At 41.3% G+C, this 16,656-nt stretch overlaps 1 protein-coding gene across 3 annotated transcripts in view; it reads left to right on the top strand.

The window, feature by feature from the left end:
- LOC116331432 (epidermal growth factor receptor-like) overlaps nt 1–15,238 on the top strand; it is a 49,227-nt gene extending 33,989 nt beyond the window's left edge. The window contains exons 2-14 of one of the 3 annotated variants that reach the window (XM_039602298.1): nt 7,046–7,197; nt 8,846–9,032; nt 9,146–9,271; nt 9,366–9,434; nt 9,646–9,764; nt 11,014–11,155; nt 11,752–11,868; nt 12,513–12,639; nt 12,726–12,799; nt 12,882–12,969; nt 13,485–13,617; nt 14,031–14,121; nt 14,682–15,238. In XM_039602298.1, coding sequence (XP_039458232.1) covers nt 7,046–7,197; nt 8,846–9,032; nt 9,146–9,271; nt 9,366–9,434; nt 9,646–9,764; nt 11,014–11,155; nt 11,752–11,868; nt 12,513–12,639; nt 12,726–12,799; nt 12,882–12,969; nt 13,485–13,617; nt 14,031–14,057 — 1,361 coding nt within the window. In that variant the 3' untranslated portion in view covers nt 14,058–14,121; nt 14,682–15,238. Of the gene's footprint in view, nt 1–7,045; nt 7,198–8,845; nt 9,033–9,145; nt 9,272–9,365; nt 9,435–9,645; nt 9,765–11,013; nt 11,156–11,751; nt 11,869–12,512; nt 12,640–12,725; nt 12,800–12,881; nt 12,970–13,121; nt 13,618–14,030; nt 14,122–14,681 lie in introns of those variants that run through there. The other 2 variants (XM_039602297.1, XM_039602296.1) reach the window with 2 other exon arrangements.
- The last annotated feature ends 1,418 nt before the right edge of the window (nt 15,239–16,656 follow it).

The following is a 16,656-nucleotide window of genomic DNA, read 5'->3' as shown; positions in this document are numbered from 1 at the left end:
CTAAAGTTCTCAGGTTAAAGTGTAACACACATTATTCCCGGCAGAGTTATGGAGCAATCTTTCAGATTTCAATTAATTATGTCCCCACAGTCCAACCTCATTTCTTTTTGTTTTGTTGTTCTATGAAGTCCATTTATGGTCATGCAGTGTTGGGGAGTAATGGAATACATGTACCGGCGTTACGTATTTAAAATACAAAATATGAGTAACTGTATTCCGTTACAGTTACCATTTTAAAAGGTGGTATTCAGAATACAGTTACATTGTTGAAATAAATGGATTCCTCTTTTTTTGTTTCATATGTTAGGCAGTGTTGGGAAGGTTACTTTTAAAATGTATTCCACTACAAAATGTATTTTGTGCATATTCTGTTAAGTTTCCGTTAAGTTTCTCAATGAGGGTAACATATTCTGAATACTTTGGATCACTTAATAATATTACCGTGCTTTTTACATCTACATGAATGTACTATTGCTGTGTAATTTTTTTAATATTACCAACTAGATTTTTTAATCTTAATATAAAGTGAGTAACAGTAGGGTGGACATTAGGTAAGGCTGCACTTTTTGCAGCGATCTTGTATAGAAAACTATTCCGCACGTATATAAAACTGGTCCGCGGCTCCGAACCGTAGTAAAGGGACCTCTGGCTAATACGTCGGGTTCTGTGTTGGGCTCGTAGCCGAAAACCAGCTTTACTTTGTTGCATGGGTTAACTTTGCTAGTGAGAGACAGAGAGAGGCGTTGAAAGGCTGCTCCAACGGAAGTTACTGTTTCGGAGGAAAACACAATGTACAGTGTACAGTCGAGTCTTAATAGCTTGGGCTAACTGGGCTCGTCAGACACTCTTTTTGGCTGCAGTGGTTATTATTATATTTATGCTTCCATCTCCCGTTTCTGCTTGGTGACAACTCTACTGTTCGACTCTCCTTTTCCCTCCCTCATGCTCACAGACACATAACGGGTATGGCAGTGAATTCTCCCTGCAGCACGGACTACACTGTCCATGAGGCTGCATTCTTTAGGGCTTTACCTGTAACACTCTGCAACACTGATGTTAGGCTATGCCCTTTCTATTTCTAGTTATTTCACACCAGTGGAAACCCAAACAAAACATGCAATATGAGGCTCTAATGCCTGTGTCTCAATCTCACGGCACATGTCACCTCTACTTGCGGCCCACATAAATGACATGAAGAACAAAGTAAAGCTGGTTTTCGGCGACGAGCCCGACACGGAAACCGATGTATTAGCCAAAGGTCCCTTTACTACAGTTCAGAGCCGCGGATCTGTTTTATATACGCGCGGAATAATCATACAGGAATACATTCATGTAGATGTAAAATGCATGATAATATTATTAAGTAATCCAAAGTAGAATACGTTACTCTCATTGAGTAACTTAACAGAATACGTTACAAAATACATTTTGGGGCATGTATCCTGTAATTCAATTTCAATTCAATTCAATTTTATTTATATAGCGCCAAATCACAACAAAAGTCGCCTCAAGGCGCTTTATATTGTACAATAGATCGCACAATAATAAATACAGAGAAAACCCCAACAATCATATCATATGACCCCCTATGAGCAAGCACTTTGGCGACAGTGGGAAGGAAAAACTCCCTTTTAACAGGAAGAAACCTCCGGCAGAACCAGGCTCAGGGAGGGGCGCCATCTGCTGCGACCAGTTGGGGTGAAGAAGGAAAACAGGATGAAAGACATGCTGTGGAAGAGAGACAGAAATTAATAACAGATATGATTCGATGCAGAGAGGTCTATTAACACATAGTGAGTGGCTGGAAAGGAAAAACTCAATGCATCATGGGAATCCCCGGCAGCCTCACGTCTATTGCAGCATAACTAAGGGAGGATTCCGGGTCACCTGGTCCAGCCCTAACTATATGCTTTAGCAAAAAGGAAAGTTTTAAGCCTAATCTTGAAAGTAGAGATAGTGTCTGTCTCCCGAATCCAAACTGGAAGCTGGTTCCACAGAAGAGGGGCCTGAAAACTGAAGGCTCTTCCTCCCATTCTACTTTTAAATACTCTAGGAACAACAAGTAGGCCTGCAGAGCGAGAGCGAAGTGCTCTAATAGGGTGATATGGTACTACAATGTCATTAAGATAAGATGGGGCCTGATTATTTAAGACCTTGTATGTGAGGAGCAGGATTTTGAATTCAATTCTGGATTTAACAGGAAGCCAATGAAGGGAAGCCAAAACAGGAGAAATATGTTCTCTCTTCCTAGTCCCTGTCAGTACTCTTGCTGCAGCATTTTGGATTAGTTGAAGACTTTTCAGGGAGTTTTTAGGACATCCTGATAATAAAGAATTACAGTAGTCCAGCCTGGAAGCAATGAAGGCATGAACTAGTTTTTCAGCATCACTCTGAGACAGGATATTTCTAATTTTAGAGATGTTGCGCAAATGGAAGAAAGCAGTCTTACATATTTGTTTAATATGTGCGTTAAAGGACATGTCCTGGTCAAAAATGACTCAAGGTTCCTCACAGTGTTACTGGAGGCCAAGGTAATGCCATCCAGAGTAAGAATCTGGTTAGATACCATATTTCTAAGATTTTCAGGGCCGAGTACAATAACCTCAGTTTTATCTGAATTAAGAAGCAGAAAGTTAGCGGCCATCCAGGTCTTTATGTCTTTAAGACATTCCTGCAGTTTAACTAATTGGTGTGTGTTACCTGGCTTCATGGATAGATAGAGCTGCGTGTCATCTGCATAGCAGTGAAAATTTATGCTATGTCTTCTAATGATGCTGCCTAGGGGAAGCATGTATAATGTAAATAGAATTGGTCCTAGCACTGAACCCTGTGGAACACCATAATTGACCTTAGTGTGTGAAGAGGACTCTCCATTTACTTGAACAAATTGGAGTCTATTAGATAGATATGATACAAACCACTGCAGCGCAGTACCTGTAATACCTACAGCATGTTCTAATCGCTCTAATAGGATATTATGATCAACAGTATCAAACGCAGCACTAAGGTCTAGCAGGACAAGCACAGAGATGAGTCCACTGTCAGAGGCCATAAGAAGATCATTTGTAACCTTCACTAAAGCTGTTTCTGTGCTGTGATGAGCTCTGAAACCTGACTGAAACTCTTCAAATAAGCCATTCCTCTGCAGATGATCTGTTAGCTGTTTGACAACTACTCTTTCAAGGATTTTTGATATGAAAGGAAGGTTGGAGATTGGCCTATAATTAGCTAAGACAGCTGGGTCTAGAGATGGCTTTTTGAGTAAAGGTTTAACTACAGCCAGCTTGAAGGCCTGTGGTACATAGCCGATTATTAGAGATAGGTTGATCATACTTAAGATCGAAGAATTAATTAATGGCAGGACTTCTTTGAGCAGTTTTGTAGGAATGGGGTCTAAAAGACACGTTGATGGTTTGGAGGAATTAATTATTGAAGTTAACTCAGAAAGATCAATTGGAGAAAAAGAGTCTAACTTAACATCGATGGTACTAAAAGTAGCTGTAGACGATATTACATCTGTGGGATGATTATTGGTAATTTTTTCTCTAATGATAAAAATTTTATTTGTGAAGAAGTTCATGAAGTCATTACTAGTTAACGTTAAAGGGATGGTTGGCTCAGTAGAGCTCTGACTTTTTGTCAGCCTGGCTACAGTGTGCTGAAGAGAAACCTGGGGTTGTTCTTATTTTCTTCAATCAGTGACAAATAGTAAGATGTTCTGGCTTTGCGGAGGGCTTTCTTATAAAGCAGCAAACTATTTCTCCAGGCTAAATGATGATCCTCTAAATTTGTGACACGCCATTTCCTCTCCAGCTTACGAGTTATCTGCTTTAGGCTACGTGTTTGAGAATTATACCACGGAGTCAGGGACTTTGGATTTGAGGCCTTAGTTTTCACAGGAGCTACAGTATCCAGAGTCGTACGTAGTGAGAAGGTAAAATTATTAACAAGATAATCAACCTCTGTTGGAGTAGCGTTCAGATAGCTGCTCTGCTCTATGTTGGTACAGGGCATTGAAGATGATAACAGTGGGTGGATTATATTCTTAAACTTAGTTACAGCACTTTAAGAAAGACATCTACTTTGATAAAGTCTACTCTCCATTGCTGTGTAATCAATTATTGTAAATGTAAATGTTATCAGGAAATGATCAGACAGCAGAGGGTTTTCAGGAAACTGTTAAATGTTCAGTTTCTATGCCATATGTTAAAATGAGATCTAGAGTGTGATTAAAGTGGTGGGTGGGTTCTTTTACATTTTGAGAGAAGCCAATTGAGTCTAATAACAGATTAAATGCGATTTTGAGGCTGTCATTTTAGCATCTACATGGATGTTAAAATCACCCACAATAATTATTTTATCTGAGCTGAGCACTAAATCAGATAAAAGTCTGAGAAATCAGAGAGAAACTCTGTGTAAGGCCCAGGTGGACGATAGATGATAACAAGTAAGACTGGTTTCTGAGTTTTACAGCTGGGGTGGACAAGGTTAAGCATCAGGCTTTCAAATGAATTAAAAGTCTGTCTTGGTCTTTGGTTAATTAATAGGCTGGTGTGAAAAATTGCTGCCACACCGCCCCGACCGGCCTGTGCTTGGAGGTTTCTGGTAGTTAGAATGACTCGGGGTGTTGATTCATTTAAACTAACATAATCATCCTGCTGCAACCAGGTTTCTGTAAGGCAGAGTAAATCGATTTGTTGATCAATTATTAAGTCATGTACTAACAGAGACTTGGAGGAGAGAGACCTAATATTTAATAATCCACATTTCATTGTTTTACTCTTTGGTTCAGATGTGGATTCTGTATTGTTCTTTCTTCGTGATTTTCTATGTTTAAGTTGTTTGTTGCTGGTTTTGGTTTGTTTTTGTCATTTTGGGAGCTGACACAGTCTCAATGGAGATGGGTTTTTGGGGGTAGCAGGAGGAGAGAAGCTGCAGAGAGGCGTGTAAGACTGCAACTCTGCTTCCAGGTCCCAACTCTGGATAGTCATATTTTGGGGAGTTTAATAAATTGGTCCATATTTCTAGAAATGAGAGCTGCTCCATCCAAAGTGGGATGGATGCCGTCTCTCCTAACAAGACCAGGTTTCCTCCAGAAGGTTTGCCAATTATCTATAATCTGTAGTGGAATACATTTTAAAAGTAACCTTCCCAACACTGTGGTCATGGAATATCAGATCATTTATCACCTGCAAGAAAGTTGTGAAATCACCAAGTGGACAAGGAGAACTTTTACTGTGGCTGTGTGCCTGCTTGCTCGACCAATTGGCTGTTTGCTTTTCTTCCTTGTTTGGCACTCAAGGTCTGATCTTCCCTTGGAGGAAGTTTGTTGAACCATCAGCCTCACCTGTCTTTTTCCACCTTCACTGCTCATTATAACTCAAAAAGGGAGCAGGCTGTTTATATATAACTGGGAAATATGCATGCATATATACTCTAAATGATTGTCTCTGTTTGCAAAATGGCGTTCAGGATGTTCAAATCAGGTTTATTAATAGTCACAGCTGCAAAAACCCGACAACCTTTTGTTTATTACAGTTTGGTTTTCGCAATCTGAGTAATAATTGGAGTGCTAATTACAACCCACGTGGCTCTTCTAATTAAAACCGTCAGCTTGCTTTTGCTCATCTGCCTCTGTTACTCGGGTGTTGGGCTGCTGGACTGCAGGGTTCATGTCATGGAGAACCCTCAGGGACTAGCTAATGAGGAGGAAGAAGAGGGAGGGCGGTTGACAGCTGTTTGTGCCTAATTCTCACTGATTAGCTTCCTTTTGCGCTTAGTGTGTATGAACCCAGCACGACATCATAAGTAAAACACACAGTGCGACTGAAAAACGCAGTTTTATCCTTTGATACCAGTTGAGAAACCCTGTTCTTTTCCCTCAGAGATGTGAATCACATGTGCCTCGGTTAGCACAACTGCATGAGCTGTTATGTGTTGTGAGGTGTGTCTGAGAAATCGGACCAAGTTGTTGGGCTTTCTTTTGCAGTCAAGAGCAGGTATGTTTGGGAATGTGCTTTAGGGATTACGCCAGCACCGCAATTTCTAATAACCAAGAGGAGGAATATTTTGTTTTTCAGAGTTAATTGCTCAAGTGAACCCATAATTTTAATCTCAATCAATTACTTGCTTATTATGCGTGCAGACACTGTGTGTGTGTGTGCGTGTGTGTGTGTGTGTGTGTGTGCGCGTGCTAAATAGCTGTTGCAGTGATTAACTCTGCTGGCTCTCTCTTCATTGCCAGTCAGAACCTGTTTGTCCAGCTTGGGGCCTAAACACGCATAAGAGAAGATGAGCTGTTCTTTGAAGACATACCTTTTTCATTATAAAATCCATTCATTCATTCATTCATTCGTGAAAGCAAAAAAAGCCTCCCTGTTCGTTGCACTACCTTCCTTATTCATGCATATGTATTATATAACACTAAATAGGCAAACTTATCAGCCCATTACTGTTCTCTAGGAAATGAACACTCAAACAGCGTTCATTTATCAGCACTGTTTAAGCACTAAATTGTTATTTTGTCATGTCACGAATCCTGCGCTTGAGTCAAATATGGTTAAACTAGACATTAGACTTTTAATTTTGATATGTAGACATGTGAATCTCCTCTCTTAAAAAAAGAAAAAAGAAAGAAAATAAGGGAAATGAAAAGAAACCTACACCTGTCATGGAATTTGTGACACACCAGATCTTTTCTGGAGAATACCACAATGTGTTGGACTTACTGGTCAGAGGGATTGTTTTATCCAGCCTTTGCCAGCATAAAAACACGCAGCTGACTTTGACTCGCGGGCCAGAACTTAACTCGTCACTGAGATTTTGTTGTAGATGCAGCCCAGATCACATTATTTTCACATGAAAGCGTGCCAAGTTATGACTGCACAGACTAAATTCTCCAACAGAGATACACACACACACAGAAAGTCATAAACGGAGCCTTGGTTTAAGTACTTTTGTGACTCTTCACTGCAATTCCACAGTATTTACAATCTGAATCTTTTAACATTTAAATGAAACAATAATGAATTATCTTTTCCTGCAGTGTGCCAATGTGTAACCAATCGTTTAAACCGTATGGGAACTAAAGAGGACCACTACAGGAACATGGTGAAGACCTACAGCAACTGCACCATAGTCTTGGAGAACCTGGAGATCACATACATGGAGGATCACCATGACCTGTCCTTCCTCCGGGTAAAAGCTGCACTTTGTTAGGAGTTGACAATAAGTATGCACATAGCAGATTAGAGAAAGAGTGCAATTAAAAGTTGTCCAACCCTCTTGTACTGGATGTGTAGCCGCTTGCATCGCTTCAGTTCAGATAATTAAAATCAGTGGAGAGTGAATAGGTATGATGATTCAGTGTATTTATAATGCTCTGGATGGAGCTTTGCTTAAGGTTGTGTAGGGTTTTGCACACTGGGCACACACACTCTCATGCAAGCTTGCACACACATAGACAGAAAAGCATACAGTCAGCAGATATTATTCAGCGAGCTTTGTTTCCACTGATTGAAGCAGTGAAACCCTTTTTTGTCATTATACATATTATAACGAGATTAGAAACAGCTCTATAAAACTGCACATGTGCTTTAGTTCATTATACAAACTATACAATAATTTAACTATACACTTAATATAAATATATAAATATAAATGCACAGTGCAGTACTGGATGACAGAGACAGGCATAGAATTGATGATATTTCAGTGCAGATTACTTTTTGTGAGAGGAAGAATCTTAAATGATGTCCTATTTTTTTTTCATCCTTACTTTTCTCTCTCATCACTTTACACCTGCCCAGCATCCACAGTCCAGATAAGACGACCCAGTATATTAATTAAGATCACCAGGAGTTATTGTGGTTCTGTCTCTATCACCTCTTGAGCAACATACTGTACATATGTGCTAACAATTCTGTTAGTAGAACTAGTGGGCTGTCTGTAGCCTTAGAGGTAGACCTGAGGCAATATAGTCTGGCTGAAAGTTTTATGATTCAGTGCTATCGACATGTTTTTGGCCTGTGAGCACATCTGTCTGTTTCTTACAAATTTGATATATGAAGAATGCATCGAAGGATACACTTACATGAAATATCTCAAGAAAGATGTAAAAAATAGCATCCATCACATACACTATATGAACGAAAGTATTTGGGCCACACCTCTTAATCTTTGAACCCAAGTGTTTTCAGTCCCATTGCAACAGGCGTATAAAATCGAACGCCTAGCAATGCAGTCTGCATTTACAAAGATTTGTGAAAGAATGGGTCATTCTAAAGAAAACACTGAATTTGACTTTGATACTATTTTAGGATCCCACTATTGCAACAATTCAGTTTGTGACGTTTCTTCCCTCCTTGATATTCTACCATCAACTCTATGTGCTGTCATTGGAAAGTGAAAGTGTTTAAGAATCACTGCAAGTCAGCCTGAAAGTGGCAAGTTAGAGGCCGAGGTCGCCGATACCTGAGGAGCACGGTGTGCAAAAGTCACCAACACTCTGCCAGAGAAGATTTAAACATCCTCTGGTATTAATATCAGCATAAAATCCTGTGTGCTGGGAGCTTCATGGTATTTTTCCATGGCTAAGCAGCTCATTTAGGTGTAATGTGTAGGTGTGCCCGTGCTTCTGAACATTAATTTACACACCTCTATCAGTCAAACTGAATGTGAGTCTAGCACAATTAAAAATAGGGCTTTGTCTGCCAGTGTTATGGACCATCAGTTTCACAGTTTTCTCTTAAAACATTAATGTAAATTTATCTAAATTCACATCACAGAAAATAAAAGTTTTTTTTTAATTCAAAAATTAAGTTTGTCTTTCTTTTTTTTCTTCCAGTCTATCAAAGAAGTTGGTGGTTACGTTCTGATCGCCCTCAATACAGTATCCAGGATTCCTCTGGAGAACCTGCGCATCATTCGAGGCCATTCTCTCTATGATGGACGTTTTGCTCTTTTTGTGATTTCCAATTATAATAAATCTACAAATAAGGGCACCGATCAGATTCTTCTGACCAGCCTGACAGGTAGGTTGACCCCTAAATAATCAGGTTTTATATGACACTCAGCCAGTGTTATACAAAATATGTAAATACTCCAACGTGTGCGTAGTAGTTCATATGAAGTTTTCTTTTTGCAGAAATTCTTAAAGGAGGAGTAAAATTTTTGAACAACCAGCTGTGCAATGTGGAAACAATCCAATGGTCCGATATTGTTAATGTTGGCACCATCAGCATTGATCCAACTCCTAGCAAAAACAAAAATTGTAAGTATTACTTTACACCAGAAGACAAAGATATAATTTGTTGCGAGTTAAAAGGTTTTTAAGTTGGTGCTTTGCCATGTTTCTTTTTCAACAGGTGGAAAATGTGACTCAAGCTGCTTCAATGGCTCATGTTGGGCACCTGGTCCTCAAAACTGTCAGACTTGTAAGCTCTGTTTTATCAATTCTTAGCTTATTCACTGCAAACAACAGCAAAGTAAAACAAATCTGTGCGCACAATCCTCCAATTTTTTTTAATTTGAACATGTTTAAAGCACTGTAATGCACGGTGATGATAGGGCATCAAAATCAAAAGCAGAACAAATTCATTCCTGGGCTTGGACACTCCACTCAACTTCTGCTGCTCTCATCTCCAGTGACAAAGCTGAACTGTGCCCAGCAGTGCTCTAGAAGGTGCAAAGGACCTTCACCGAGCGACTGTTGCAATGAGCATTGTGCCGCGGGGTGCACGGGACCCAGAGCTGAAGACTGTCTGGTGAGACAAAGACACTTTGACTACTGTGTGATATGGTATAAACATGTGACCAAGGCCTGTGTTTACCAGCCAATTTTTTAGTTATGCCTTGCTAATATAGGTCAGATCCCCTTTTGCCTTCAGAAAACCTTAATTATTCATGGCATTGATTTTAAAAGGTACTAGAAACTTTCTTCTGAGATTTTGGTTTACGCTGACATGATAGCATCACACAGTTACTGTGGATTTGTCATCTCAGTACAGTGAACTCATTGTCATTGTTAACCGATGACAATGATCCATATTTACATGTGGTTTATGCCCAAATTCTGACTCTACCATCTGAATGTTGGCGCAGAAATCAAGACTTTTTTCTGAGGCAACATTTTTCTTTTGTTTGATTTTGGTGAACCTTGTTTGAATTGTGCCCTCAGCCGATATGGTCTTCTGCTGCCCTACCACATCTGCTTCAAAATTCGACGTGTTGTGCGTTCATAGATGCTCTTCTGCATACCTTGGTTGTAACAAGTGGTTATTTGAGTTAGCCTGCCCTCTAATCTCGTATTTTTAAGCACTGATGATTGCTGCTCACTGGGTATTTTCTCATTTTGAGACCATTCTCTTGAAACTCTAGAGATTGTTATGTATGAAAATCCCAGTAGATCAACAGGACCTAATTTACTCAGACCAGCCTGTCTCTTACCAAGAACCAAAAGTCTCGTGACTCACATTTCTTCATCATTTCGAACTTCAGCAAGTCGCCCTGACCACGTCTACATGTCTAAATGTACTAAATAACGAGCACTTGAACAGGTGAACCCGGTGAGTGCATTTGTTTGCAATGTTACCACTGTAGTCTCCCACAGACATCGACCTCAAAACATGTTGGTCAGGCTGAATATGCCTATTTTCTAAGGCTCACAGTCAAACAGAAACCAACACAAAGTCACCAAAACTAATAAAAAACTGTTCCTAAATGCAGCACTACACTACATAATTCTGCTACTCCATAAGTTCTTGAAGAAGACCTTCCAACAGAATAAAGCTCTCACTCAGTCATTAGTTTTTATCATCAGAAGTTTGTTATTGGTTTCAGTAGAGATGAGATGTGGAGCGTCTGATTAGATCTTTCACTTGGCAGCGTCTGTTCTGCCTCTCTGTGCAGCTATGAGTATTAAGCCAAGGCTGTGATAAAGGAATGCAGTTTTATCATTAGTGCGGGGCTCTGTTTTGGTCCCAGTGTGCTAGATGACACTTGTTTGTGCTGCAGGCCTGTCGGGACTTCCAGGATAATGGGGTGTGTAAGGACTCCTGCCCAAGCCTTCTGCGTTACGACCCCAACCTGTTCCAGCTGGTTCCTAATCCGCATGGAAAGTACAGCTTCGGAGCCACCTGTGTCAAAAGCTGCCCACGTAAGGCCGGCTTTAACCAGATCTTTTTTTTTTTATTTTAGTTTTTTCACCTATTTCTGTTAAACTTTTAATCCTAGACAGATATATTATGTTAGCATACATTTAAATGTGCATTGTAGCTATGACTCGACAGTCAAGATAGATAAAAGTAAAGTAGTCGCCAGTATGAACCTTTTGTTCCACATTGCGGCATGCTGACTTGCTGAACAGTTGGCCAGGTTGTCCTTCAGGGTTGTTAGACATTCAGTCGTTACAGTTTGTCCAAGTTTAATTTTAAAGTGTATAAACAAGAAAAGCAAATGAGTGAGAGTGTGTTAATGCAACAACTGCTTTTTATAATTTTAACTTGCACAGGTCTGTCCCTGTATTTCTGGGTTTATATTCTATCATCATTATTCATCGCTAGTTAAACTGCTGTATAACTAATAAAAGATTATTTGCTGCAAAAAATTAAATTAAATTTTTAGTTCTTTTGATTTTTTTCCAGATATTTTATTTATGATTTTAAGACGATTTAATATCTATCCAGTGCACGATGAATATGAGATTATCATTATCATCATCAGCAGCAGCTTGTATTTTGCATATTTTTCCAGGTAATTATATTATTTCTGATTACGGAGCATGTTTGCGGACGTGCAGCGGTAACACGTATGAGGTGGATGTAGGAGGACTCAGGAAGTGCGCCAAGTGTGATGGGCTGTGTCCAAAAGGTAGGAAGATAAGCTGTTACTGTTCAATCTGGACAAATATTTCTCACCGTGTACAAAAAATAAAACGTGTTTGTAGTGGTCAAACTTGAATAAGACGCTAAGGACAATTTCTTACAATACCGTTTTCACAGAGGTTAAGTTGTAAAATGTAAATACAACAGAATGCAATAATTTAAATTATTTAACCCCTGAAAATAGTGCAGAAAAACAAACAAATGTCCAAACCGATTATTTTTATTGTTTTTAACTTGATGCAAACAACTTCAAAATGTTGGGACGGCAGCATGTTTACCACACTGTAAGTGCTGATGGAAATGTATATAACTCCTGCCAAGTTGAATCTTTATAATGAATGCACATTAGACACATGCACTAAATGCACATAAGATTTCAATTTCAAAGACATGTCACTCATCCTTAAGCTATTTCTGTTTGGTTTTATATTCAGAGGAACACAGATGCAGTACAATACAACTGAACAACATTTTTATTAAACTCAGTCATTTTACGGCATTTTACGGATTCTTGAACATGAGTTCGCTGTACTGAAATGACAAATCAGCAATAACTATGAGAAACTATTATTAAACTATTATGATTAACTATTGTTATTAACTAGTATTTTTTTAAAAATATTTCTTTAGTGTGTAATGGACTTGGAACAGGAGAATTGGCTCACGTTCTGTCTATCAATGCCACAAACATCGGCTCCTTTGAAAACTGCACCATAATCAATGGTAACATCGACATCATCATCACATCGATTTATGGGTAAGTCTGAGGTATGATTAGCATTGCTGCCTTTGTGCTCGATCACCTTTACCAGCAGTCAGTACGGTTTATTTTCTCATTTTTAGGGATCAATTCACCAAAACACCAAAGATGGATCCTGAGCAGCTTAATGTGTTCAAGACGGTTAAAGAAATTACTGGTAAGACTGCGTAAGGGCTGAGTCATGCATCGAAATGCGTGCATCTAAACAGTTTTACAGTCAACAAACCTTGTTGCTTCAGGGTACCTGTGGATTCAAACGTGGCCAGATACCATGAGCTCACTGAGTCCTTTTGAGAATCTGGAGGTCGTTCGGGGGAGAACTAAACGGTATGTTCATTGTAAAGACCCCCTGTTGATTCAAACCGCAGTGTCACCAGGAAGAAATTAGTTTTACACAACATGAGTGTTATTCAACCCTGTCACAAAATGTTTTTTTTTTCCTTCTTCTTCTCATTTTGTTCTCGTTTCCCATTTGGTAGCGGAAGCCGCAGTTTGGTTGTGGCTGGGCTCCATATCACCCACCTGGGCCTGAGGTCCCTCAGAGAAATCAGTGATGGAGATGTGTTTGTCTCTAAGAACTCTGAACTCTGTTACACCGATGCAAAGCACTGGCAGAAGCTTTTCAAATCACCACACCAAACTGTTTATGTAAAGGGCAATGCCAACGCTGCCAACTGCGGTACATTCTGTTTGTCTCACACTGGCTTCAGTCACATCTCTACCGTTGTTGTTACTTTTGATTATGCGCTGCATGAGCAAGATTTAATTACAGGAGCCTAATTTCAAAATTGGATAATTATGCGGGAAAGAGCTCTCACTGAGATTGTGTGTTTGGGTTTCAGCTCTGAGGAACGACACTTGCGACAGGAAGTGCACGGCGGACGGCTGCTGGGGTCCGGGCCCCAGTATGTGCATTTCGTGACACGACTACAAGCGCGACGGGAGCTGCGTCGACTCCTGCAACATCCTGGAGGGGTGAGGGAGGCATCTCTCTGACTGCCTTTATTAAGCTTTGAAAAACAAACAAGCTAAAAACACAACAGGTCTGCATGCTGTACAGTTCACTCCTTCGGAGGCTATTTTTGTATTTCCAAGACTTTGACGCTAGGCGAGCCTGGGGATTAATTGACAGAAAAAGAAAAGCAGATATGATCCGAAGTAATTTGAAATTCAGTCTCCAGTGGATTTAAGACAAACACTGGAGGTGAAACAACACAGTCGCTCACATCTGTTTATCTTCGGAGACCTCTGTCAAACAAAGAATCTCGATGTGCTTACAGTTTAACTCCTGTCCTCAAAAAAAAATTAAAAATAAAACACATGTAATAGTTTCAGACAAGCTGTGTCATACTTTGTTATTGTCTATTTTTTTTTTTTTTTTTTTGCAGAGAGCTGCGCGAGACAGCTATGAATAAAACCTGCATCAAGTGCCACCCCGAGTGTCAGCCCATGAACGGGACCGCAACCTGCAGTGCACCTGTATGTTTGCCATCAGCAGCTAAACTAATATTACAAAACAAAACACTTCGCAGTTGTGTTAAACAGTTCTGTGAGCGTTGCTTAGAAGAGATTAACATTTGCGCAGCGTGAAATCCAATCCAGACGCTTTAGTTCTGCGGATTTGTCAGTCAGCAGCAGCCTTGATCGGCTCTAATGCAGCGCAGCCACAAAATGTGCAATCGGGTTGTTTTCTTTTTCTTTTACTTGGATAACTGGGAAATAAACCAGCCAATTATCACAACCTGACAAAGAGAGAGCAGGAGGCAGATTTGGGGAACGTATTTAATTACCGCTATTTTATTCAGGCGTGATCAGTGCATTGAATTGTTTTCTTTACTGGCCTGAACTAAAAAAACAAAAGAAGAAGAGAAGAAAAGAAAAACATCTAACTTGACTGCACGGGTCATATTTGCCAAACATTTGCTTTGAGAAATTATTACTATGAGACAGTGTAGTTTACCAGTCATTTATAACTGCTCTCAAATGAGTTGTAAACACAATGAATGTTTATATTTTTCTTTTTTCTTTTTAACTTTCAGGGGTCTGCTAACTGCACTAAATATGCCAACTTTAAAGATGGACTGTTCTGCGTGTCCCGAGCTTGAAGCGTCCACTGAGGCGTTCTTGGTCCTCTGATTAAAATCAGACACCCCAAGAGACATGTTTTTATTCAACACTGTAGGATTTTTGAGTGGTTTTTGGTGTTTTTCCATTTAAAACAAACCGATTATGCCTGACTTAATTTGTCCTTTTTTTAAATGCTGTTTGGACCTAGAAGGCTTACGGTCATGTGAGGAGGGAAATGCCTTGCTGGTAAAAACTAAGAACACCTTGTGATTCTGTAGCTTGTCGAGGCACCTTCAGCAGCAATAACTTGAAGTAATCGTTTTCTGTGTGACTTATCAGTCTCTCATATTTCTTATTTCTTTACAACGTTGCTTCAGTTCATTGAGGTCATTGAGGTCCTAGTGTGGTGACCCACTAGAGGGCTCCACTCACACCCAAACTTGGAGGAGGGGTTCTGTTGTGTTTGGGTGCGAAATGCTCACTTAATGTATGGAAGTGAATAAATAAATAAACAAATTTGTAGTGGAAAACTAGAGCTCCTGTGTCGTGTGTTCCATGCTTCCATATTGTTGACCCTACCTTGAACATGCGGCGAACCATGGAGATCGCCCTGGAGGCGCCAGCTATGCGGCGCTGGACTTCTGGCTCTACAACCCCTCATCATCGTTTGTCCACGTGGAGGCTCTGTTTGCTCTCAACGGCATCTCGGCTGACAACACAAAATTTCATCATGTGGTGGCATCGCTCGACCCGCTAGCCACCCACCGTGTGATGGCCCTCCTCCGGGACCCGTCCGCACGCGGGAAATATGTCGCCCTTAAGGACCTACTGCTGCGGCGATACACCCTCTCTGGTGCCGAGGGAGCCGAGAAACTTCTCTCCCTGTCTGGCCTGGGCGGAGGCACGGCTCTTGAACTGATGGAGAACATGTTGTACTTGCTCGGTTCGGATGACGGGGGATTCCTTTTCATCCATCTCTTTCTCAGACAACTGCTTGTTGCTGTGAGGACCGGCCTCGCCAACTCCCCATTTCTAACGGTGAGTACCGCTCCCTGGCTCAAGAAGCGGCTCGCATCCTGCTCGCTTCCCGCACGTTCAGAGTGCACGGCCTGGCTGCAAACCCGGCGGCAACACCCCCACCTGCCTTCTCCGGAGCGGACGGGCTGGCGCTGGCGGCAGACATGGCTACACAGTAGCACCGTGGGAAAGGATTTTGTTTCTACCAGCAGTGTTTTGGCGCCAGAGCGGGTCGCTGCCTGCCACCCTTCTCTTTTTCCGCCTCAGGGAAACAAGGCTGCCCCTGCGCCATAGCGGCCGCAGTTGCTGACCATATGGAAAGGCTGCTCTTCATTGAAGACTCATGCTCTGGGCGCTGTTTTCTGGTGGACTCTGGCTCCCAGAAGAACCTCATCCTGCCCACCGCCGCGGACAGTTTAGCGGCAGGCCACAGACCGCGGCTGATTGCGGCTAACGGTTCTCCTATTGCTACTTCTGGAGAAAGGTTAGTGACTGTTAGTTTCCACGGCTGGGAATACCAGTGGAACTTTGTTGTTGATGCCAGCTCGTTGCCTATCTTAGGCGTCGATTTTCTTTGTGCCCACGGGCTGTTTTTTGGCTTTTCACTACCCGGGCCGCCGACCCCCTCATCCGGGCCAATTTAGTTGCCTCCGGGGACATGTTTCAGCGTTTGCTGTTAGAGTTTCCGTCGCTGTCAACTCCCAATTTCTCCAGCGCGGCAGCGAAACATGGAGTTGAGCATTATATCCCCACGGTCGGGCCCCCAGTGTTCGTGTGTGCGTGTCGCCTCGACCCCGCGAAACTGTCCGTCCCCCGAGAGGAGTTTGCGGGCATGGAGCGCCTGAGCATTGTGCAGCGCTCGAACAGTGCCTGAGCCTCCCCACTTGGTGCCCAAGTCGGATGGGCAGTGGCGACCATGCGGGGATTTTC

Source organism: Oreochromis aureus, linkage group 18, assembly GCF_013358895.1.
Source record: "Oreochromis aureus strain Israel breed Guangdong linkage group 18, ZZ_aureus, whole genome shotgun sequence".
Classification (NCBI taxonomy): Eukaryota; Metazoa; Chordata; class Actinopteri; order Cichliformes; family Cichlidae; genus Oreochromis; species Oreochromis aureus.
The sequence above is the reverse complement of the archived record's forward strand: the minus strand, read 5'-3'. Positions and strand labels throughout refer to the sequence as shown.